This window comes from Balaenoptera ricei, chromosome 13 (genome assembly GCF_028023285.1).
Source record: "Balaenoptera ricei isolate mBalRic1 chromosome 13, mBalRic1.hap2, whole genome shotgun sequence".
In the NCBI taxonomy this organism is placed as follows: Eukaryota; Metazoa; Chordata; class Mammalia; order Artiodactyla; family Balaenopteridae; genus Balaenoptera; species Balaenoptera ricei.
In genome coordinates this window covers 6,454,216-6,479,446 of record NC_082651.1, presented here as the reverse complement: position 1 = coordinate 6,479,446, position 25,231 = coordinate 6,454,216, and the positions used below count along the sequence as shown (strand labels likewise).

General features: G+C 45.8%; 1 protein-coding gene across 2 annotated transcripts in view; it reads right to left on the bottom strand.

Annotated features, from left to right (window-relative positions):
• Window positions 1-6,321: 6,321 nt before the first annotated feature.
• RFX8 (regulatory factor X8) overlaps window positions 6,322-25,231 on the bottom strand; it is a 72,665-nt gene continuing 53,755 nt past the window's right edge. For both annotated transcript variants that reach the window (XM_059942556.1, XM_059942555.1), the window contains 4 exons: window positions 23,782-23,876; window positions 14,383-14,497; window positions 10,595-10,911; window positions 6,322-6,550 (listed from right to left, as the gene is read on the bottom strand). In XM_059942556.1, coding sequence (XP_059798539.1) covers window positions 6,374-6,550; window positions 10,595-10,911; window positions 14,383-14,497; window positions 23,782-23,876 — 704 coding nt within the window. In that variant the 3' untranslated portion in view covers window positions 6,322-6,373. The remainder of the gene's footprint in view (window positions 6,551-10,594; window positions 10,912-14,382; window positions 14,498-23,781; window positions 23,877-25,231) is intronic.

The window sequence follows — 25,231 nt, the reverse complement described above, 5'->3', positions numbered from 1 at the left end:
GTGGTGGTGGTTACATGAACCCACAGGTCATAGAAAGTGCTAGAACTCTACACATACATTGCATCAATGGCAAATTCCTGCTTTTGATGTTACAATCCAGTTGTTTAAGATATAAGTATTAGGGGAAACTGGGTAGAGGGTACACAGGTCTCTCTGAGTGAATAATGATTAGAAACAAAATTAAAAACAAATCCTCATAAGTCGTCACTAGAAGTTGTTAGGACATCCAATTTATTCTGAAAAAAATTTTTTTCAGATAATTCTAAACAACTTAAAAATTTTTTATTTTATACTGGAGTAGAGTTGATTTAAAAAGTTGTCTTAGTTTCAGGTGTACAGCATAGTGATTCAGGTATACATATACATATACCTATTCTTTTTCAAATTCTTTTCCCAGTTAGGTTATTACAGAATACTGAGCAGAATTCCCTGTGCTATACAGTAGGTCCTTGTTGGTTATCTATTTGAAATATAGTCGTGTGTATATGTCAATCCCAAACTCCTAATTTATCCCTCTCTCCCACTCCTCCGTGTATATACCTAAGAGAAATGAAAACATATGTCCACACAAAAACTTGTACACAAATGTTTACAGAGGCATTATCCAAATGGGAATGAACTTATTCATGTTTTCTATTAAGTGAAAACAACCTGGGTGTCCATCAGATGATGAATGGATAAATAAAATGTGGTGTATCCATACGATGGAATATCATTTCAATAAAAGGAGTGTTTCTGGGGGCCAGGAAAAAGGGGAAAAGATAATGAATGTGAATGTGTGTGGGGATTCTCTGAGGTGATGAAAATGTTCTAAAATTAGATCAAGGTCGTGGTTGCACAGCTCTCTAGATATGCTAAAATCATTGAATTTGATGAAATAAAATTCACGTTTTATGGCAAGCCAAGAACATTTAATTATAAAATTTGTCTTTGCCTGTTTGCCTTCTCTATAGTGTATACTGTGTATCTGCATTAATCAGATCTCCTTAGGAGATAACCTTCCTTCTTAATCTTGTACGGGGCCAGGGTGACCCATGACCCACTTTTCACTTTGTACATGTAGATCTGGATTGTGTAAACTGTCAGTAATACGCCATTTGACGTATGAACTTTTGTCTCAAAAACTTATATAACTATGCTTTGACCTCTGACAGGTCAAGGCGGAACTGTTCTCAGAGCTTTCTGAATAATCCTCAGGTTGGCTCAAATAAAAATTTTCCTTTCTGAGATGGACCATTGATTAATTTTTTCATCAACAAATTGTACACTTTAAATGAGAAAAATTTATGGTATGTATATCTCCAAAAAAATGATTTTAAAATCTGATCTGGGGCAAGCTCTTGGTTACAATTTCTCAGGACAGCTTTCCCCACCCTGAGATACTCAGCGAGTTTCTTTGTTGTTTCCTGGGTGGGTGGAGGCAGGCAGGAGGGGTCAGGAGGGCAGCCTTACTTCTGACTCACCCCCGCCTGCAGTGTGTAGCCCTTTGGATGTTCTGGTTTGTGAGCTGTGCCACTGGACTCCCCACCCTGGGCAGGTGTGATATTTGATGACTGCCCTCTTTACCCTAAGAGGTCATCCAAGTTGTGTGGATTGCAAAACATCGCCTTGGTGTTCATGTTTTTTTATTTTTATTGTTTTAAAGGTTTTTTCTTTGATGGGGACCATTTTTAAAGTCTATATGGAATTTGTTACAATATTGCTTGGGTTTTTTTTTTATGTTTTGGTTTTTTTGGCTGTTTTTTGGCTGCGGGATCTTAGTTCCCCCACCAGGGATCGAACCCGTACCCGGTGCAGTGGAAGCGAGGGGTCCTAAACAATGGACTGACAGGGAAGTCCCTTGCCCGCTTTTTGATGCTTTTAAGGTATTTTATAGTTTTTCTAACAAGTATTGTGTTCACCTGATGAGTTGGTTCAACTACACTAGCTTGCCACATTCCTGGAAACCACTAATGATGTTAAATTCCTTAATCATTTTAAACTCATGGCCAATAACATCAAGGGGGCCCAAGGGCTACTTCATGTCTCTGATTCATTCTCCCTCCCTTCTAGAAGACTCTCACACCTCTCCTTCTTCCTACTTTCTTTGGATCTCTTTTCAAATTACATCTTGCTTGTAAATCTTGTAAGAAGTAACATTCCCAACCTTGTCACTCTCTTTTTTTTTTTGGCTATTAATGCTTTTCTTTCCTTTTTAATTTTTATTGGAGTATAGTTGCTTTACAACATTTTGTTAGTTTCTGCTGTACAGCAAAGTGAATCAGCTATACGTATACATATATCCCCTCTTTTTTGGATTTCCTTCCTATGTAGGTCACCACAGAGCACTGAGTAGAGTTCCCTGTGCTCTACAGCAGGTTCTCATTAGTTATCTATTTTATATGTAGTTATCAAGTGTATATATGTCAATCCCAATTCATCCCACCCCCCCCTTCTCCTTGGTATCCATACATTTGTTCTCTACGTCTGTGTCTCTATTTCTGCTTTGTGAATAAGATCGTCTGTACCAATTTTTTCAGATTCCACATATATGTATTAATATACGATATTTGTTTTTCTCTTTCTGACTTCACTCTGTATGACAGTCTCTAGGTCCATCCACTTCTCTACGAATGACCTAATTTTATCACTCTCTTCTTTATTGTGTGTTATCTTTACTATTACACTTATCACCACCTAAGATATTAGGCTTTATTTTGTTGATTAGTTCATTGCCAGTCTTTTTTACACCAGGAATATAATAAGCTCCTGCTGGGGAGAAAAGAATTTTCCTCTACCTTTCAAAGGTCTTTTGGTTGGTCTAATAACCAAATCAACATAAGACAGAGTAACAGGAGAAAAACAAATTTAATTTTGTATGTACGGGAACCCCACATGCATGAGAGGTTCAAAGACAGAAGTGCAAAACGTGGTAGGAATGCCACCCTGAGCTAAGGAATGGGAAAGAGGCCTGGGGCTTTGAAGGGGGGTGCAATTCTCAGGACAATAAGAAGATTCGGTGATGTTTGGTAATTAGATGTTTGCCCTGTCCTACAGATGGGTCACTCGGCTACAATTTATTGCTGGTAAGTCACTCTGGAAAATACCCCCAATTTAAATTCTTCTAGGTAGTCAAGAGAAGGGCAGATATTCCTCTGGAGCCTGCAGGGTCCCCATGCCAAAGTGGCACGTTCTGGGGAGGGTGGTTCTGAGCCTCTTCGCCCCCGAAGGGCAGGGAGATACCTCTTTTGTTCACTGATGATCCCCCATGTTTAAAAAGTACCTGGTGAAAGAATGCATGACAGTTGTGGAGCACATCACCGTACATTTGAGATCAAATTTCTGGTTTTGGAAAACTCTGCTGACAGAATGTTAGTGGGCCTCCAACTCGTCATCATCATGTGTGAAAATTTATGCTCCAAGATCTATGTGGGTGTAGCTGTTATTACTACGTGAAGAAAAATGCGATGTGCTTCTCTTGCTGTGGGCACCACATGGACAACCAGGGATGTGCCCTGGGGAGATTTCCATCTGTACAAGGTCTCACTATTATTCCTATTATTCAAATGACTGTTTCAGAAACTACTCTTGACTCTCTGCAGCGTTGAGGAACAGATGTTTGTGTTTCTTATCCGGTTAGGTGGCATGAGGGCAGCGCTGTCATAATATCACAATGGGTGATGCCGGGGTGGTGACCGTGGACTCAGTACTGTGGATCAGGGTCTCACTGCTGCCCGGATGACCTTGAGCAGGTCATTTCCCCTGCACGACTGTCTCCCTAACCAGACATCTGGGATAATGATTTGGACAGTAGATAGCGCTGACCTTGATAAAATAGATTGAAGTGGATTATTTGACACACACCCTCCCCCCCAACCCTGCCCCACGTGCACACCCTTTCCTAGAGACGTCTCTACTTTGCTTTGGCCAATGGGACAGGAACACGCCGAGGCAACAGATGTGTGAAAACCTGCTTGTGGGTTTCCATTTCCGCCCTCTAGGCCCGCAGCTCTGCCATGAGAACGTGCCCGGGCTGGGCTGCTGGAGAGACGTGGGAGCAGCAAACAGGGGAGCTCAGCCATCCGAGGGGGGGGAGACCGTCCTAGACCTGCGGGCCCCCACGAGCCCGTCAGGGACAGCGGATGGCCGAGCAAGCTCAGCCGAGGTTCGCCGAGTCCAGCCCAGATTAGCAGAACCATCCAAGCCACCTGCAGACTGGTGAGGAATAATAAATACACAGTGGCTCTTATAAGGCATCGAGGATTAGTTTCTCACGCCCGCCATCGCGGGCTGATGGATGGCGCAAGCAGGAAACAAGCCTTGCCACCTGCTCTGTGGATTATTGCCGGCTCTCGGATGAAAAACCAAGTTCAGGGGAGGGGCTAGGGAGTTCCCGCTCACTTTGCTCTAGTAGAAGACCACCAGTTACCTTCAAACATAAGAACCATCTCTGTTCAGCAATGAAAGTGTCCAGTCCTGTGTGATCATCGAGATGTCAGACTATATGAAAGATGAACGCTTTCGCCGTCTCCCGGCTGGGAACCGTGCTGGGACGGGAGACCCCGGTGAGGGAGGTGGATGGTTGGATTCTCCGTCTCGTCGGGCAGGCAGGGGGGCCGGTGCAGGTCTCTCCTGGCACCGAGCCCGCTTCCCAAACCCGCCTGTGTGCTTCTTACCCTCGCTCCCACCGGGAGCCTCCAGCACTAGCCCCACGATGTGTGCACTTTTTTTTTTTTTAATCCAATTTTTTAAATTGAAGTATAGTTGATTTACAATGTCATGCCAATCTCTGCTGTACAGCGAAGTGACTCAGTTATACATATGTATATCTTTTTATAGTCTTTTCCATTGTGGTTTATCACAGGATATTGAGTAGAGTTCCCTGTGCTCTACAGCAGGACCTTGTTGTTTATCCATCCTCCACATAAAAGCTTACATCTGCTGACCCCAACCTCAGTCCTTCCTTCCCCACCCCCTCCCTGTGTGCACTGACTTCTATTTTAAAAAATACAGTGTCATATATAACATATGCAGAAAAACAATCATAGCAAGTTTTAAGCTTTGGAACACAGTTTTCAAGATGAACATGCTGTAGGGCCACCCACAGACCAAGAATTGGAATAGATGAGGGTCCCGGAAGCCCCTTCCTCTTCTCTCTGTTACTACCCACCCTTACCCCCATCCTAACTTCTAACCCCACAGATAGACAATCGGAATTATTTTCTTTGATAACCTGGATGGCCTTTCTAAAGACGGAATGCGCTCTGCTAGTTCTCAGCGAATTACTTTACCCCAAACTATGCACATAAAATTCAGTTTCCAGACCCATAAATCTTGTTGTTGCCTTTGTTCCTTGACTCAGCCCATCACCTGTCTGCTTAGATGTGAACAAACAAAGGATATGCAAAGTCACTGAACAGTGAGCAAAGGAATGAAGGTCTCTGAGTTGTTTTTTGACAAATAACTGCTCCCAGATGGCTTAAGAAATGACATAGCATGTTCAAGGGAGTGGTAAAGGCTCTGAAATATGATTACTTTTTAAACCATAAAGGAGAATAATTCTTAATGAATCTAGTGACACAAGAGTTCTGACGTTTCTTTAAAATTTCCAAGCATTACAGGAAATTGAATTCATTTCTTATGTAACAGGAGATCAATAAAATATTCTCTTATTTCCACTGCTACCAAAAACTGTGTTAAGCATGAATTGTCAAATTCCTTCCAAATATCATAATCAGTTACATGAAAACGGATCTGGTTCAACAGTGATCTATGCCTAGTTTCAAGATTTTTTAAGGATTTTGCTAGAGGGGAACAGAGCATCAGCGGGACATCCTCATTTGTTGCAGACGTTGTTGGATTCATAATTCTACATAACTTTAAGAAAAGTGCCATGTGAACCAAGCGAAGTTGGGATGCTTTAATGGACTATTAAGTCTAACAGTACTCTCAAATAACTGAGTTTTTTCCTTTTGCTCACTGCCTGAGGGAATCTTTCTTCAAATTCTATGTTGACTGGGGCACTACCAAGGGGAAGAAAAATATTACCATGGGCCTTTGACTGCTTGTACCAGCTGCTATTCTGTAAACTTTATCTTTCTCTGGAGAATGATCATGTCTTTACTACCAACAAGATTTCTCAAATTTCTCTTTAGCCCCCATAGAAATACTGGGAAAGTCCCAAAGCAAAGCAACAGAGGCAAAAAGTATTCTCCATATTAGTTTATATGATTCATCAAAACCAACTCCTTGAAATACATATAAACAGGAGATAGTACTACCTCTATCATGTACATAAAATCTTCTTTCTTATCAATACAAAAGCTTTAGCATTCACCGTAATCTTAAGAATGAAAACTCTATGTTTTCTCAGGCCCTAGTCAAATAAATAATCTTAGGTGTCAGCATTACTGTCCCTAAAATAAATATTCTCAGAGCTTTGGGATACATCTGATACGTGAATCACAAATTTTTGTCCATCTTTCAGGGTTATGAGGGTTTCTCGTTCCAGAGGAAGGTTGAGTCTGATGGTGCTTTCAGTGGCCTTATCTTCCAATAATACCTGGATGAGCTGCAGGGGGAAAATGTTGAAAAGAAACGATGGGAAGAGGAAGTTATTATTCCCTGTTTCAGAACCCACCATTTGAATTCTTCTACCCCACACTCGTCCCACCCTGGGACCTACTACAGGGGACCCTGATTTCTCTGGGGAGCGCTCAGGGGCTGGTGAGGAATCTCAAACCCGGGTTGGTGCACGAGACAGGGGTCGGGGGGAGTGGGAGCAAGTGGGCTCCCTTTAGGGACAGGAACGGGGGTCTGTAGTTGTTTGTGAGGCCAGAGAGCAAAAGAACGCTGCCATTAAAGACACGGAGAGCCCAGGTCGGTTACGAAAGTCAGGAGTAATGTGCATCACCTTGGCTGCCTTCCAGACAGACACGGATCCCTGCTTTCTTGGCAGTTCTGAGCCGACAGAGTTGGCTCAAGTTCCCACATAGACCCTCCCCGCAACACCCATCAAATAGACCAGTATATAAAGGGGGAAATCTGTGAAAACCGTCACTGGTTAAATTAACACTCTGCTGGGTAGTAACTGACATGAGAGATTCACAGAGTCTGATGTTGGCGCAGGTGCCAGCTCTCAGTCATCTAGTTGCCTGAGCCAGCCTTCCTGCAGGAGGAACAAGGGTAATATGCCACCCTCAGCTCCAAGGGTACTCGGAAGATGGGCAAATCCTCCGACATGATTACTTTCAAAACCGGCGGAGATGTATTTTCTTGGTGTGACTTCTTCAATAGCCTCCCCCCTTCCCATAAGCTAACATATTGTGACAAGGATGCGCACGAGATAACTTTGAACGTGAGGTTAATGACAGTACATTTCTCACCCATGCTCTCTAGACTCAACAATAACCATCACCAACCAATGAAAAGATATTTTTCTTCTCCCTCTCTCTCTCTCAAAAAAACTGTCTCCACCTTTACCCTATAACTGAAGTCACTTATTTTTAAATATTTTTGCCATGCTTTAATACTTCAGTACACGACCTAAACTGAAAACTGTGTAGTAGGTTTTTAAGAAGCATAGCCTTTATTTAGTACCAGTGTAATTTTTCCCTTTATTCTAAAACGAGTCTTGGCATCTTACTGTTTTGAGCATCGCTAGGATGGAGAAGAGCGACAGCGGGAGATGGCAATGGGGACTGCTCACTTGAATTGTTACCATTGGTGCAGAGCAGCCCCAGGTGTGCAGCTGAACGGGCGATAGCCCATGGCACATGAATGCAGACGGGACACGGAGGGTGCGCTTTTTTGTTGACGATGAGTGCAAGTACTGACTAATGAATGCAATGAAAATTAGATGAGCGTAATTTTTTGGTGTTAGATTAAGTCCTTATAGCTAATTCAGCGGGCTCGCACGAGCAGAAACAGGTTTAATTAAACTCTAATGCCTATCACCTTGGATTATCTGACATTTATCTCTTTGTATTGCTTTATTATGTCATTCAATAAAATATTTAATGTCTCCTCTACTGTTTCCACCAATTAAATATAGATGGAACGAACCCCTTGCCATGAACTTCAGAGTGGCTAGGGCATTGGGTAGAGAGTGTTCTGGAAAGGTGTTCAGATTAGGAGGTTCTGGTGGAGAAATAATAATGATGACTGGAGTTACGGGTACTTACTATGCTCTAAGAATTTTACAATAATTAACTTATTTAAACCTCATTATAGCCCTGTGGAATTAGATATTTTGATCTCCATTTTGCAGATGAGGAAACCGAGGAGCAGATAAATTAAGCAACTTGCCCAAGGTTCTCAGCTAATGAGTGGATGATGGGGAACTTGAACCCAGGAAGTTATGTACCAGAACTGCCTGCTTATTTTCCCAAATCATCAGACTTGAAGAATTTTTAATCTACTCCCAACTCACTGCTTTTGGAATTAAAGCACATGGTAGGTAGTAGCCTCTGGGGAGAGAGGGTGCTAGGAAACGACAGCCTGGGAAGATCTACGGAGATTTGGAGTCCTGCTCTGACAATTATTAGCAACGTTACCTTGGGAACATGACTCAACCCCTCATGAGCCTCAGTTACACCATCTGTGAAATGGGGGCAATGATAACAGCGTCTCACTGCGTTGCTGAAATGGTGCCTTTAAATGCCCAGCACAGGGGGCTCAGCAGGGTCTGCTCTCCACCCGCTTCCAACTGTGGCCCAAGAGGTATAAGCTGACTCCCTGTTACCTTGGTGACCAAGGGGCATGTCAGCTGGTCCCTCGCCCCAGCCAGTGAGCAGGGATCTGCACACGTGGTGCTGATGTCCAGCACAGACGCGTGTCCTACTGGGGCTCCCAAGTGACTGGGGTGAGCCCCGCCATGGGGCCCTGTTGCCAGGACGGGGTGTGTTCTCCACAGGGTCAGGAGCCGGGAGAGGGCTCTCCTGGGCACAGCCTGGCCAACTGGTCCCTTCTCCAGACTTGGCTGGGCCTTCTGTCTGCCCACAGCCCTGAATCACCAGCTCGAGAGCGGGGCCTGAACTGCCGCCAGCTGGTCCTCTTCTCGGGCAGCCCAGCGTCCCTCCCCCGCCGTGGGTCCCTTATCCGGGGCCAGTATTTCCCTGTTTCCTGTCTCAGCCGTCTTGTGGGCTCCACATACACACTCCCAGAGGGGATGAGTTTCTTATTTACAGACACATGTCGGAACCTGCAGCACTGAGACCATGGAAGGCAGCTGGATATATGAATTTACTGTCGCAAGGTGAGCAGACGGAGACCAAACAGAGACAGAGGGCTGGTGACCACGAGAGAGGCAGCTCTTCTGCTCCTGATCCTATTATTTTTGTCTGACCATGTTCGGCTGTGCTCAGTAACAGTCTGTCCAGGTTCTGTGCACTTGGAATGAGGAAGGAAAGCCCAGGGAAGGTTCTGGTTATTCTGAGGACTACAGGGCAAGGACAGTTCAGGCGTAAGTCAGCCACATGGCCGGGACCACGTTTCACCCAGGTCGAGGTCACGCCCCCGCCTTCAGTGGTCTCCTGCTAAGCAAACCCCTCATCTCCTCAAAAGCGGAACTCGTGGGTGTGAAAACAATGCTATGTAAAGAGGCTAAACTTCCAAACATGCGTATAGGAGTTTTAGAAATTAGTACTGACGGTTGTCAAGATTTTTTTCCAACCAGCCCACTCCCCTGCCCTGCAGCAACAGAGGGGCATCAGCTGCTTCCTGATCAATCCGGCTCCTTTTCCCGGCATTCAAGGCCCCACCTCAGACCTCTGCAGCCTGTGTCCTACTCTTCTCGGGGCCTGGACCCGCCTCCTCCCATCTAGTGTTGTGGGAGAAGAATGGACTTGAGATCAGGTAGGCCTGGGCACCACTCTCTGTTCTGCTATCTACTTGCTGTGTGACTCTGGGCCGCTCGCTTAGCTTCTCTGAGCCTCCATTTCCTCATCCATGGCATGAAAACGATAAGAACAGATACTGCGCAGGGTTGTATGGCTTTGAGAGAATGTATATCAAGGGTACGTAGTAGGTGTTCGATAAATAGCAATTCTTATTTTTGCTATTTTATTTTAATTTCTTTGGCCACGCTGCGTGGCTTGCACGATCCTAGTCCCCTGACCGGGGATCGAACCCAGGCCCCGGCAGTGAAAGCGCGGAGTCCTACCTACTGGACCACCAGGGAATTCCCGCAATTCTTATTTTTATATCTTTCAAGATGGACCCCAATTCCATCTTTTCAATATCCTTTCTATTCAGACTATTCAATGTTTCCTTTCTTTAAACGCCGCCAGAGGCATTTTCAGGGCATGTCACTCTGTTGAGTGGCAGTGATCTCCTGCTCAGCGAGTCTAACCGTCCCAGGCAGGCTCTGGGAAGGCCAGGCTCGGGCCGTCCCCATACTCCACACCTCTCATCAAGCCGGGCACGTCTCAGAGCTGACCACCGGTCAACAGACATGCCGTTATCAGCACCCCTGGCAAAATCAGCTAAAGCTGAGATGAATCTAGAATCCCGTACCCTTGTTTGGACAACGTATACCCTCTGTGGGCTTCCTAACCACCTGGCAGTTCTCATCTCCCTGAAAACACGACGGAAGTTGGGGCTCCAGCATCTGTACCTTGTCGCCCGTGACGATGTCCACCAGGAAGCCCGGGACCCTGACGACCACGCTGCTCCCCTCCGTGGCACACTGGCCGTGGCTCTTGTGTCTCAGCGTCACCCGGGGGGCATCCGCACTCGGGCTTCTACGCTCCTGAGCTGGGGACGGGTCTGGAGGGCGGGAGAGTTCCTGGTCTGGCGGGACAAGAGGCTGGTCGTCTGGTAGCATCTCCTTGAGATTTCCCACGTCATCGCCCTCCTCGTCCTCCTCGATGCACGACTGAAGTATGTGAATCACATATTCCAAAAGCAGCAGATGAAACAGATGCCAGGAGCCTACATTGAAATAACAACCCCAAATGAGTAAGTAGATAGACAGATGGACATGTAAACAGATACCTGTGAAACTAACAGCTTTTCTGGGGCCTTGAACTCCTGGGCAGTAAAGCCTCACTCCTACTGGCAGATCCTGAGGGCCCCGGGCAGCGTCCGTCACCTGCGTGGCGTCCCGTACCCAGAGGACCCCAGCAAGGCGGCTTTCGGACGGAAAGCACAGGGAGCTTAATGGCCTGAGCCACGGAAGGGAACGTAAACCCAGCTAGTGTGAGATGGGAGGAAAGCAACCCTACAGAGAAATGGGTGCCGCTCCCGGAGCTGGAGGACGTGCCCCTCGGCCGCCTGTGGTTGGCACGTGTAGCACGGCGGCATCTCCTGGAGGGAGGCGGGCAAGGGGCGCATTCTCTCACGCGGGCCCGCAAGGGTTGTCCTTAGGGAGTCTGGGGTGGGGGACAGTAGGGCGTGTGGCTCTGCTGAGTGCTCTGAATCCTAGGGCCTTTGGTTCCAGAAAAGGAAAGGATAATTAATGTTCATCTGAGCAATGGGGGTTGGGGGAGATCTGGCCTATTATAATCGTTAAAAGATGATTACTTAATGAAGGTAAAACCACGACTCTTATACAGATATAAAATGAATGTGGGTCAAAGATTTTACGGGACTCAATTAATGAGGGAACTAGTAAGATGTTGCAACTGATTCAAAAGAGAATTCAGGACTTCCCTGGGTGGCACAGTGGTTAAGAATCTGCCTGCCAATGCAGGGGACATGGGTTCGAGCCCTGGTCCGGGAAGATCCCACATGCCGCAGAACAACTAAGCCCGTGCGCCACAACTACTGAGCCTGCGCTCTAGGGCCCGCGAGCCACAACTACTGAAGCCCACGTGCCTAGAGCCCGTGCTCTGCAACAAGAGAAGCCACCGCAATGAGAAGCCCGCGCACCGCAACTAGAGAAAGCCCGGGTGCAGCAATGAAGACCCAACGCAGCCAAAAATAAACAAATAAATTTATTTTTAAAAAAAGAGAGAGAGAATTCAAGACACCAAACATACACAGACAACAAAGAATGCCACGGACAGTAATCTGCAAACAGACACCGCACAGCTCTGTGCTCAGGGCAGTTACCGGCTGCCTCCTGCTGACACACTAGTTTGCATTTGTGTGGAGGAGAATCATTTGCATTATTATCTGTTTGATACAATTTACAAGATTTGTAAAATAACTCAGAGACCATGGAAGACCAGAAGGGTGTGTTGACCCTTCCTGTCCATTTCAAAGCTTTATACAATATTCACTATTCTCTGCTAGATCTCAGGTGAGAGAACCTGGCCCCATGAGAGGCATGGCCTGGTCTGGAATAAGCCAGACCCACAAACAACTCCTGGCTTGTTTAACTTCGTGAAACCATGGTCCACGTGAAGGGGAAAAACTAGTGGTGTGAATACTCTGACTTCATACGAAGGTCCAAGAAGGCAGAGGGGAAACGCACTGTGAGGTGAGAAGGCCACCTGCCTTATCAGTAAACAAAGGATTTTGCAGCCATCAGGCCATCACATGACAGCCGCCCCGAGACCGTGAGCCCTGAGGGAACTCAGGGTAGAGGCAGGATGCCCCCCATCTAGCAATTAGCTGCTGCGGCCGCCCCCCGCCGTGCACCCTGAGGAGACCCAGGAAGAGAAAACGCAGGGTACTGGCCCCAGATAGCTGAGGAGCACATCAAAGGGATGACAGCAAGGAGCCCAGACTCTTGCATCTTCTCGAACGCAGGAAAGTGCTCAACTCCTTACCTTGAGATGTCTGGTTTTCTTTAATTACCAGTCATCTTTTGATGTTCCGATGACCTGGTCTTTGTTGCAAAAACTGCTCCTATCTACCCTGGCCCCCGCCTTGCCTCTCTGGAGCTGTCCCTCGGAGTGAGCTGAGATGCTGTGTCCCGGACCTTAGTCCTCAGTTTTGTCCACCGAATAAAACACAACTCTCCACTTTCAGGCTGTGCATTTTTTTCAGTCGACAGCACTAACTACAGAGCTGGCTTTCCTTCTGTGGTTGCACCTGAACTCTGCCCTCATCTTCATCTGTGGGGTGAGCCTCGTGACGAATGGGGGTCACATATATGGCTGTGTACAGCCACAACCCTCCCAAGCGCCCCAGTGTTTGCAGAATGGTCTAGAACAGGGCTTGTCTGCTCTTCCTGTTCTGTGTACCCGCCGCAAGGGCGTCTGGCAGCCCTGGGGCAGGGATTCCTTGCCCTGATAGGTGTGTGAGTTTGTGGGCTGGAGGCTCTGTCTGTCTGTCTGTCCACGGCCGTGTGTGCAGTGCCCAGGAAGGTGCCTGGGACTTTGCAGGGACGCACGACATCTGCTGAAACGAGTGATCCCCTCCGTGGGGCTGGGGGGCTCAGTGGTGACTGTCCCTCCCCGCCACTCTCCTGTGCTGTGTCTGTACCACAGCTGTGACACATGGGACCCCCCGGGCCCAGAAAGACCCTCTACTGGACCAGAAAGTTGGCAAAACAGACACTGCTTTACTCTTTCCACCATCTGCACGCAGTGGGGACTTTATCAACTCTTATTCCTGAAGGTTAAATCCGGGTGCCCCCAAAGAACCCATTTTTTTGGTCCATCTCAGTTGGGAGATGAAGAAAAAGAGGACGCTTGCTGCTTTTCTCACAGTGTCTGAAAGCGCACAATTCAAATGCCAGGGGAGGTTTCCCGCACGTCCGACAATGATGGCAGGGGAGTGACAAAAGACATGTCCACATATTGAGATACAGGGAAGTCATTCTGGCTTATACATGAGTGAACTTGAATTTGACAACTAAAATAGCCTGTGTGTCGCCTATCAAACCTACACTGTACCTCTGCTTTAATTATTAGAGAAAAGGACACACTGACCAGAAGTAAAGAATGTCCATGTTAAAAATAAAGATTAAATGCCTCCCTTCCTGGGACACTGATACTGGTTACTCCTTTGATGGTAAGTCCCCCTTCCCAGGTGACAAGGCCATACTGACTCGCTGGGTACTTGCTGGTCTGTTTTTTTTTTTTTTTTTTTTTTTTTAAATAACCTTGAAGAAATGAAACCCTGACTTGTTTAATGTTCTTTGTTCTGACAAGATATAAAACTGTGCTGCTCTCCGGAGCAGTTTCTCAGAGTCATCTGGGAAGCTGGCTTCCAGGCTAGTCCTCAGTTTGGCGCAAATAAAACCCTTTTCTATTCTTATTTTAGATTGTTGATTGATTATTTTCACTGACAGGAGAGTGAGGCGTGGTCCAGCTGTTTGATGAACTATCATATTGCCATCATAAAAAGATTAATATGCTTTTTTGTGTGTGTGGTTCTCTGTGTGTTGTATTTTACATAAAAAGGTGAGAAAAAGACGAGTGGGGTCCAGGTAGCAATGTGGAAAACGCTTAGGCTGTCATAACATCTGTAAAAGGTAGAATACAAAATGCTGTGTGTTCTCGGACTTACCGAAGCTGTCTCTGTGCCAGAGGGTCATAGCTTTGCTCACGGCCGTGAGGAGGAAATTCCATCTCAGCTGGAAGCTGGCAGCCAATCTGATCAACTCCTCTTTGCTTCTGCTCGGCTGCGACATTTTAGAGAGAAAAAAATGCTGGGGTTTATGATAAAAATCAAGGCGAGAGCCCTACCCACCACCAGAGCCTCCCATCAAGCCTCTTAGATAGCCTCAACCACCAGAGGGCAGACAACAGAAGCAAGAAAAACTATAATCCTGCAGCCTGTGGACCAAAAACCACAGTTACAGAAAGATAGAGAAGATGAAAAGGCAGAGGGCTATGTACCAGATGAAGGAACAAGAAAAAACCCCAGAAAAACAACTAAATGAAGTGGAGATAGGCAACCTTCCAGAAAAAGAATTCAGAATAATGATAGTGAAGATGATCCAGGACCTTGGAATAAGAATGGAGGCAAAGATTGAGAAGATGCAAGAAATGATTAACAAAGACCTAGAAGAATTAAAGAACAAACAAACAGAGATGACCAATACAATAACTGAAATGAAAACTACACTAGAAGGAATCAATAGCAGAATAACTGAGGCAGAAGAACGGATAAGTGACCTGGAAGACAGAATGATGGAATTCACTGCTGCGGAACAGACTAAAGAAAAAAGAATGAAAAGAAATGAAGACAGCCTAAGAGACCTCTGGGACAACATTAAACGCAACAACATTCGCATTATAGGGGTCCCAGAAGGAGAAGAGAGAGAGAAAGGACCAGAGAAAATATTTGAAGAGATTATAGTCGAAAACTTCCCTAACATGGGAAAGGAAATAGCCACCCAAGTCCAGGAAGCGCAGAGAGTCCCATACAGGATAAACCCAAGGAGAAACACGCCGAGACACATAGTAATCAAAGTGGCAAAAATTAAAGACAAAGAAAAATTATTGAAAGCAGCAAGGGAAAAACAACAAATAACATACAAGGGAACTCCCATAAGGTTAACAGCTGATTTCTCAGCAGAAACTCTGCAAGCCAGAAGGGAGTGGCATGATATACTTAAAGTGATGAAAGGGAAGAACCTACAACCAAGATTACTCTACCCGGCAAGGATCTCATTTAGATTTGATGGAGAAATCAAAAGCTTTACAGACAAGCAAAAGCTAAGAGAATTCAGCACCACCAAACCAGCTCTACAACAAATGCTAAAGGAACTTCTCTAAGTGGGAAACACAAGAGAAGAAAAGGACCTACAAAAACAAACCCAAAACAATTAAGAAAATGGTCATAGGAACATACATATCGATAATTACCTTAAACGTGAATGGATTAAATGCCCCAACCAAAAGACATAGACTGGCTGAATGGATACAAAAACAAGACCCATATATATGCTGTCTACAAGAGACCCACTTTAGACCTAGGGACACATACAGACTGAAAGTGATGGGATGGAAAAAGATATTCCATGCAAATGGAAATCAAAAGAAAGCTGGAGTAGCTATACTCATATCAGATAAAATAGACTTTAAATTAAAGAATGTTACAAGAGACAAGGAAGGACACTACATAATGATCCAGGGATCAATCCAAGAAGAAGATATAACAATTATAAATATATATGCACCCAACATAGGAGCACCTCAATACATAAGGCAACTGCTAACAGCTATAAAAGAGGAAATCGACAGTAACACAATAATAGTGGGGGACTTTAACACCTCACTTACACCAATGGACAGATCATCCAAAATGAAAATAAATAAGGAAACAGAAGCTTTAAATGACACAATAGACCAGATAGATTTAATTGATATATATCGGACATTCCATCCAAAAACAGCAGATTACACGTTCTTCTCAAGTGCGCACGGAACATTCTCCAAGATAGATCACATCTTGGGTCACAAATCAAGCCTCAGTAAATTTAAGAAAATTGAAATCATATCAAGCATCTTTTCTGACCACAATGCTATGAGATTAGAAATGAATTACAGGGAAAAAAACGTAAAAAGGACAAACACATGGAGGCTAAACAATACGTTACTAAATAACCAAGAGATCACTGAAGAAATCAAAGAGGAAATCAAAAAATACCTAGAGACAAATGACAATGAAAACACGACGACCCAAAACCTATGGGATGCAGCAAAAGCAGTTCTAAGAGGGAAGTTTATAGCTATACAAGCCTACCTAAAGAAACAAGAAAAAGCTCAAGTAAACAATCTAACCTTACACTTAAAGAAACTAGAGAAAGAAGAACAAACAAAACCCAAAGTTAGCAGAAGGAAAGAAATCATAAAGATCAGAGCAGAAATAAATGAAATAGAAACAAAGAAAACAATAGCAAAGATCAATAAAACTAAAAGTTGGTTCTTTGAGAAGATAAACAAAATTGATAAACCATTAGCCAGACTCATCAAGAAAAAGAGGGAGAGGACTCAAATCAATAAAATCAGAAATGAAAAAGGAGAAGTTACAACAGACACTGCAGAAATACAAAGCATCCTAAGAGACTACTACAAGCAACTTTATGCCAATAAAATGGACAACCTGGAAGAAATGGACAAATTCTTAGAAAGGTATAACCTTCCAAGACTGAACCAGGAAGAAATAGAAAATATGAACAGACCAATCACAAGTAATGAAATTGAAACTGTGATTAAAAATCTTCCAACAAACAAAAGTCCAGGACCAGATGGCTTCACAGGTGAATTCTATCAAACATTTAGAGAAGAGCTAACACCCATCCTTCTCAAACTCTTCCAAAAAATTGCAGAGGAAGGAACACTCCCAAACTCATTCTATGAGGCCACCATCACCCTGATACCAAAACCAGACAAAGACACTACAAAAAAAGAAAATTACAGACCAATATCACTGATGAATATAGATGCAAAAATCCTCAACAAAATACTAGCAAACAGAATCCAACAACACATTAAAAGGATCATACACCACGATCAAGTGGGATTTATCCCAGGGATGCAAGGATTCTTCAATATACGCAAATCAATCAATGTGATACACCATATTAACAAATTGAAGAATAAAAACCATATGATCATCTCAATAGATGCAGAAAAAGCTTTTGACAAAATTCAACACCCATTTCTGATAAAAACTCTCCAGAAAGTGGGCATAGAGGGAACCTACCTCAACATAATAAAGGCCATATATGACAAACCCACAGCAAACATCATTCTCAATGGTGAAAAACTGAAAGCATTTCCTCTAAGATCAGGAACGAGACAAGGATGTCCACTCTCACCACTATTATTCAACATAGTTTTGGAAGTCCTAGCCACGGCAATCAGAGAAGAAAAAGAAATAAAAGGAATACAAATTGGAAAAGAAGAAGTAAAACTGTCACTGTTTGCAGATGACATGATACTATACATAGAGAATCCTAAAACTGCCACCAGAAAACTGCTAGAGCTAATTAATGAATATGGTAAAGTTGCAGGATACAAAATTAATGCACAGAAATCTCTTGCATTCCTATACACTAATGATGAAAAATCTGAAAGAGAAATTATGGAAACACTCCCATTTACCATTGCAACAAAAAGAATAAAATACCTAGGAATAAACCTACCTAGGGAGACAAAAGACCTGTATGCAGAAAACTATAAGACACTGATGAAAGAAATTAAAGATGATACCAACAGATGGAGAGATATACCATGTTCTTGGATTGGAAGAATCAACATTGTGAAAATGAGTATACTACCCAAAGCAATCTACAGATTCAATGCAATCCCTATCAAATTACCAATGGCATTTTTTACGGAGCTAGAACAAATCATCTTAAAATTTGTATGGAGACACAAAAGACCCCGAATAGGCAAAGCAGTCTTGAGGCAAAAAAATGGAGCTGGAGGAATCAGACTCCCTGACTTCAGACTATACTACAAAGCTACAGTAATCAAGACAATATGGTACTGGCACAAAAACAGAAACATAGATCAGTGGAACAAGATAGAAAGCCCAGAGATTAACCCACGCACCTATGGTCAACTAATCTATGACAAAGGAGGCAAAGATATACAATGGAGAAAAGACAGTCTCTTCAATAAGTGGTGCTGGGAAAACTGGACAGCTACATGTAAAAGAATGAAATTAGAATACTCCCTAACACCATACACAAAAATAAACTCAAAATGGATTAGAGACCTAAATATAAGACTGGACACTATAAAACTCTTAGAGGAAAACATAGGAAGAACACTCTTTGACATAAATCACAGCAAGATCTTTTTTGATCCACCTCCTAGAGTAATGGAAATAAAAACAAAAATAAACAAATGGGACCTAATGAAACTTCAAAGCTTTTGCACAGCAAAGGAAACCATAAACAAGACGAAAAGACAACCCTCAGAATGGGAGAAAATATTTGCAAATGAATCAACGGACAAAGGATTAATCTCCAAAATATATAAACAGCTCATTCAGCTCAATATCAAAGAAACAAACACCCCAATCCAAAAATGGGCAGAAGACCTAAATAGACATTTCTCCAAAGAAGACATACAGATGGCCACGAAGCACATGAGAAGATGCTCAACATCACTAATTATTAGAGAAATGCAAATCAAAACTACAATGAGGTATCACCTCACTCCTGTTAGAATGGGCATCATCAGAAAATCTACAAACAACAAATGCTGGAGAGGGTGTGGTGAAAAGGGAACCCTCTTGCACTGTTGGTGGGAATGTAAATTGATACAGCCACTATGGAGAACAATATGGAGGTTCCTTAAAAAACTAAAAATAGAATTACCATATGACCCAGCAATCCCACTACTGGGCATATACCCAGAGAAAACCGTAATTCAAAAAGACACATGCACCCGAATGTTCATTGCAGCACTATTTACAATAGCCAGGTCATGGAAGCAACCTAAATGCCCATCAACAGACGAATGGATAAAGAAGATGTGGTACATATATACAATGGAATATTACTCAGCCATAAAAAGGAACGAAATTGAGTCATTTGTTGAGACGTGGATGGATCTAGAGACTGTCATACAGAGTGAAGTAAGTCAGAAAGAGAAAAACAAATATCGTATATTAATGCATGTATGCGGAACCTAGAAAAATGGTACAGATGAGCCAGTTTGCAGGGCAGAAGTTGAGACACAGATGTAGAGAATGGACATATGGACACCAAGGGGGGAAAACTGCGGTGGGGTGGGGATGGTGGTGTGCTGAATTGGGCGATTGGGATTGACATGTATACACTGATGTGTATAAAACTGATGCCTAATAAGAACCTGCAGTATAAAAAAACAAACAAAACAACTAATACTAAACTTTCATTGGGCTATTTGTATGGAAACATGTTAATATAAATGTTTCAGACATTACATGAAATTTCTAAAAATCTTATATTTGTATTTGTATGGAAATATGTATGGAAATATGTTAATATAAATGTTTCAGACATTACATGAAATTTCTAAAAATCATATTTGTATTTGTATGGAAATATGTATGGAAATATGTTAATATAAATGTTTCAGACATTACATGAAATTTCTAAAAATCTTATATTTGTACTTGTATGGAAATATGTATGGAAATATGTTAATATAAATGTTTCAGACATTACATGAAATTTCTAAAAATCTTATATGTTCTGGTATAATGTTATAAGTAATAATCCTATTTATTACTTTAAAATGTATATCTCAGAAATAACTAATTTTCTTGTCAACTGCATTATTATGAACTGTCATCAAATCTTTAACCGTGAAAAAAAAAAAAAAAAAAAATCAAGGCGAGCGTGTTGTCAAATGCACCCACGGGTGGCGCACAGACAGTCTCACGAGGCCAAAGCGGGGCAGGAAGAAGGAAAGACGAGGTGCGAGGAAGCCCAGGCCTGGGCCCGGTCTTGCACCGTCTCCTGTGGGGATGGTTCCAGGCAGAACCCTTTGAAGTGGGTGGGGAGAAGGCAGGAGGTGGGAGAGCGGCTTACTTCCTTTTTTTAATCCCACACAATTTTTTTAGAAAAAGGTCACTTGTGGGGAGCAACAGGGGAGGGAGGCCTGCAGGACGGCCTTGCTGCAGCCCCCTTGGCAGCTGCCTCCGAGAGGGTCGGGGGCTAATTTACACTTGGCAAGTCTGATACTGTGAAGAAGGGGCCCAGAGTCCCACAGCGATGGAAGGAAGGGTGCCAACTTTGCAAAGCACAAAGCTGGCCGCTGTGCCGGGTGAATTATCTGAGGCCCGGAAGGCCCACCTGTGTGTCCAGCGGAGCCAAGGTCATCGGATGGCCTGAGTGGCACTAAACTGGGTACCCGGGAGATGCCTCCACGTGCAGACTAAGGAACTCCCCACTAGATTGACAGCAGCCTCGGGCCACACTTCAGGCGAGTTACAAACCAACAGAGTCGTATGTAATTTCCAGCACAGGTTGGAGTGAACCCCCTGAGCCTCTCTGAGTCTCCCGTGTGAGGACCACCCAGGGACTCAACCGCAAGTCTCCGAGGAAGAACGGCAGGGACTGGCCGGGAATAAGGAGATGCCCTTCCCTCTCGGTTTCTGTTCAGCCCCCGCTGAGAGCCCCCAAAGGCCCGCCCTGGGCTCTGGGTGGCTGTGGACCTGTAACCAATCGGGACCCTATGGGGCCCTCCCAGGACAGAACCCCCCCTCCCCCAATATCCTCTGCTGTAGCTCCTCTCTGAAGTACCTAGACAATAGTATCTCATGCATATTTCCTGAGAGTTTCAGATGCTAACCCTCCCCCCCAGCAAATGGAAGAAATTAACTACCTGATGATCATGAGACCTGCTGGGGCCTAAGGACTGATCACCATCAACCAATCAGAGAACTGTGCACGAGCTGACCACACACCCTGGGACCCGGCCCCTCCCCTCACCTGGCCTTTCAAATCGCTTTGTTGAAACCCTTCCGGGCGCTCCGGGGTATTCTGAGCCCGAGCCACCCGTCTCCTTCCTCCTCTCCTTGCTCGGCCCTGCAGTAAACCTTTCTCTGCTCCAAACTCCAGCCTTTCAGTTTGTGTGGCCTCACTGTGCGTCGGGCACGTGAACTGGGGTTTGGGAACAGACCTCCCTCGGCAGCGGCACCCTCCCCCCCCGACTTGGGACCACCTGGAACGGGGCTCTCGGGGGGGGAGCCCGGATGGTGTTCAACACACACAGGGATGCTTCCTAAAACCATCCAGAGAAGGAGCTGTGGGCGATCTCCGCACAAACGTTCACTCGTGAACACAGACATTTACCCAGCTTTCCTCCTCTCGCCGGCAGCGTGATACCTCAGGTTCCTACATTTAGAAATGACTCCTGGGCCCAGACTGCACGAGAAGCAGGGGAACGAAATGAAGCACGACAGAGCCGAGTGTTTCTCTCCTCTGGCTCTGCCAGGTGCTAACAACTTGAGGCCATTAGTCATCTCGGACAAGCCCGAGGGTTCACATTTTAACAGTCTGAGTATCTCATTGACAATAGTTTGTGGTTTTGTTTTTTTTTTTTTTATCAGCCAGGTTGTTTTACAAAAACAAGCCCTTCAAAGGCAGGCAGTTACAAAACCACCATTTTTCGAAGACGCCTCATGCGTTGACGCTGCAGGGGTGAGGACGGAAACACCGCGTTACACGGTCTTGCATGCAGGACCGGTACCAACGGTCTCAGTGGGCTCAGCGGGGGTGAAGTGGAGGCTGTGTGAGTGTCTGAAACAAGGACCAGAGGATGGAGAGCTTCATCCTGCCGAATGAATCGCTATCTCTGCAGCTACGCACCCGCGCAGGTTACCACTGGTGCAAGTGAGCTTTGCCGAGGACCAAGGAGGGGGAATCAAAACCACACAGAATCTGGAAAGATTATATCCAAGGAGCAAAGAATGGAAACAGACACCTGCCAAGGCTTGGGACCAGCTTTCAAGCCCTTTCCTGGGTTTTCTGGGGGAGATGGAGGGGGCAGGAAGACATGTGGCTGGAGGCTTAAGGAGAAAACCCAAGTCACGTTCTGGTCCCAGGCCCTCCAGGTCCTTGCTCTCTGCTGCAGAGATGTCCCCCTCTTCCCTAGACCAGTCCCCCACTTTCCCTACGCCCACTCCGCTCCTGCCGTCCTGTCTCGGGAACGGTGTCTCCCTTTCTCAGCTTCTTTTAATCCTATCTGCCCTTCACCTCCCAGTGGAACCCAACTTCCTCGTCAAGGTCTTTTCCTGCTGCCTCAGCCTTCAGAGTACAATGCCTCGAGGGGTGGGAGGCCCCGTGTTTCGGGCCCACTGGGGCCAGGGTGCTGGGGCGTCCCCTGACGGCATCCTCCGCTCTCACAGGGTGACTGTGGGCAGCTTTGGGCAGAAAAGAGCTCTCTGCAGGAGGTCCCTTTGTCTCGTCACTAACCTTAAACCAGGCGCCCCCATGCTCTACTCATCTCCGGCCCTAGCACACCTTTCAAACCTTTTGATCACACGATACTTTGCCTAACTTGTTGGTTCTTTCCATAGATCAAAGAAACAGAAATGAAGAAGTAATTAACAGATGACCGATCTCTTCCTCAGCTTCCCCTTTAGTAATCTCAAGAACAAACTGTGTGAACAGGAGAGCATCTGAAGAAAGAGCACAGGAAGTCGACAAGCCTGCACACCGTGGGGCACGGCACCACTCTGACCCCCCATCTCAGTGATTAACTGAGATGACTTCCCTTTTCCGCTTTAAACACTTTCTTGGCCGAGCAGAATCTTCGGAGGTGGTTTTGGGGGACACTGAGTCTACCGTCTCCCCGGACTGCCGGTATTCTGCTCAAAGGCAATTTCCCTTTCTGCCAACATCTGCCTCTCTTGAGTACTGATTTTTGAGCTGCAAGCAGCTGGACCTGATTTGGTACTGTGACTGCTGATGAGGGTGATGATGACAGTCAAGCCAACGGGCCTACTGAGAAGTCAGTCCAAGTGACATGTCCAGCAGAAGGACCAAATCCGCCCGCATCCGAAGCCAATTCATCTTGGCTTCTGTGAACCCAAGCCTGACGTCTTACTGGGACTGTCTGCAAAATCCCCAGATGAGTACCATTCTCCCCAAACAGACAAACCCATCTCCCTCCTAAACACTCCTGCTTGGGGCACACATACTCCACTGCACACCAACACTTACCTGCCCACACCCACTCACATGCGCTCCCAATGCACAGACATGCTCACATATGCACACGTGTGCTCACTTGCAAGCAAACACACACACACACAGAGCTGCATGATGTGCCAGCCTCTGAGACACCACTTCCCCATCCTGAACCCCCGTCCCGGCCTTGACACATTTCTGTCCAGAGTGCCAGAGAAAACCTTTTCCTTTGCACCAGGTCCTGGGCACTCAGTGCTATAATGTAGCTAGAATGACCCACACCCACTTCTTCTCTTAAAAAAAAAATCATGGTTTTGTACCTGGAAGACAGATGTTTGGAGATTTGAACACAGACAATTCAGGAATACACTGAGGTCTGTTGACGTCCCCAGCAAAGAAATTAAACTGCTCAAACCTATCAACAGACAAAACAAACCCAATGATTGTGAGCAGTAGAGCAGAATTCCCCAGTAGGTATTTGTATCCCAGGTGACCTAGGGGATAACATCTGCGCTGCAGTTCAAAGGAATTCCCTGGGGCCTCGCCCTCATTTTGAACACAAAGGCTGCCTTGGGCTGGATCTGTCACCCCAGGTCGTCTGGTTCAGAGCTCTGTGGTCTTGCCTTCTAGCAATCCCCTGGGCTACTTGTTGAAATGGGAAGAAACAGTTTGAAATCATAACTACACCTTGTAATTACACAGAACCCGGCTCCAAGTGAGCTCACTGCAGGATACAGACGTGACCTCACCCATCCCTGCCATTTTTATAAAGGGGGCGGTTTGTTCAAGTCCTTTAACTGACGGTGGACATCAAAGCCGCCGAGGGATGTTAGGTGAGTTGCCCAGGGCTACAGACCCTGTCAGGACAGGCCCAAGGGCTGCAGCCCAAGTGTGCGACGTTGGGACTTGGGTCCCGCACCCATGCAGGCAGCGCTGAGAGTGGCAGTTCAGCCTTTGGCCCCTCCTCCACCTGTCTGAGTGCCCCCGTGTGCCAAGGAGATTTAGAAAACCCAGTGGGCTGCCATAGCCCTGGTGCAGGTTTGGTCAGGCTCCGTCTGGAAGATCTTCCAGGCACATCTCAGGCATTCGTCTGCCAGGGGTCGCGCTGTCTCCCTGCCAGCAACGTGTCCTCTGGAAAGGACACGCAAGGATGCCAACAGGAGCCCAGGAGCCCCTGGCAGGCTGACCGGCAGCTTGGGGAGAGGCCTCATGCCTCCTGGGTCTCCCGGGCTCGGGCTGGGGTTGAGAGCAAGGTTTGGGTGGCCAGCTGGGATTGCTGGGGAAGCCAGTGGCCTGGGAGGGGGGGCTTCCACTGCCCTGAAGCCTGCTGGGTTAGGTGTTCACCTTTCAGCTGCTGGTCTGGTTGGAGGGGAGTCTCCCAGGGGAGGATCTGGGATTTGGGACAGGCAAGCGGTGGGGGGAGGGAGCTACTCTGCAACAAGTAAGGACCCATTTCGTTATTTTAATAGCTGGTACGATCCTACCAAGTCAGCCCCACCTCAAGGTCAAAGGAAGAGGACAGGATACTTTGCGGTGCTTTTATGCATCGTTGAACCCACGTAGCCATCTGGTCGTGAAATGCTGAGGTGCCCCCGTGTGCCAGCCCCGTGTTGGGTGGGCCGTGATGAAGCCCACAGCCCACGCCTTGAGGGGGCTTCAGGCACTGGGGGGCAGCTTTATGCATGGCTGACCCCTCCCGGCAGCCCTCAGACCAAAGCCTAGCGACTGGGGGAGGAGGTGGTAACTGGCCTGCAGCCCCTCCTGAAGCAG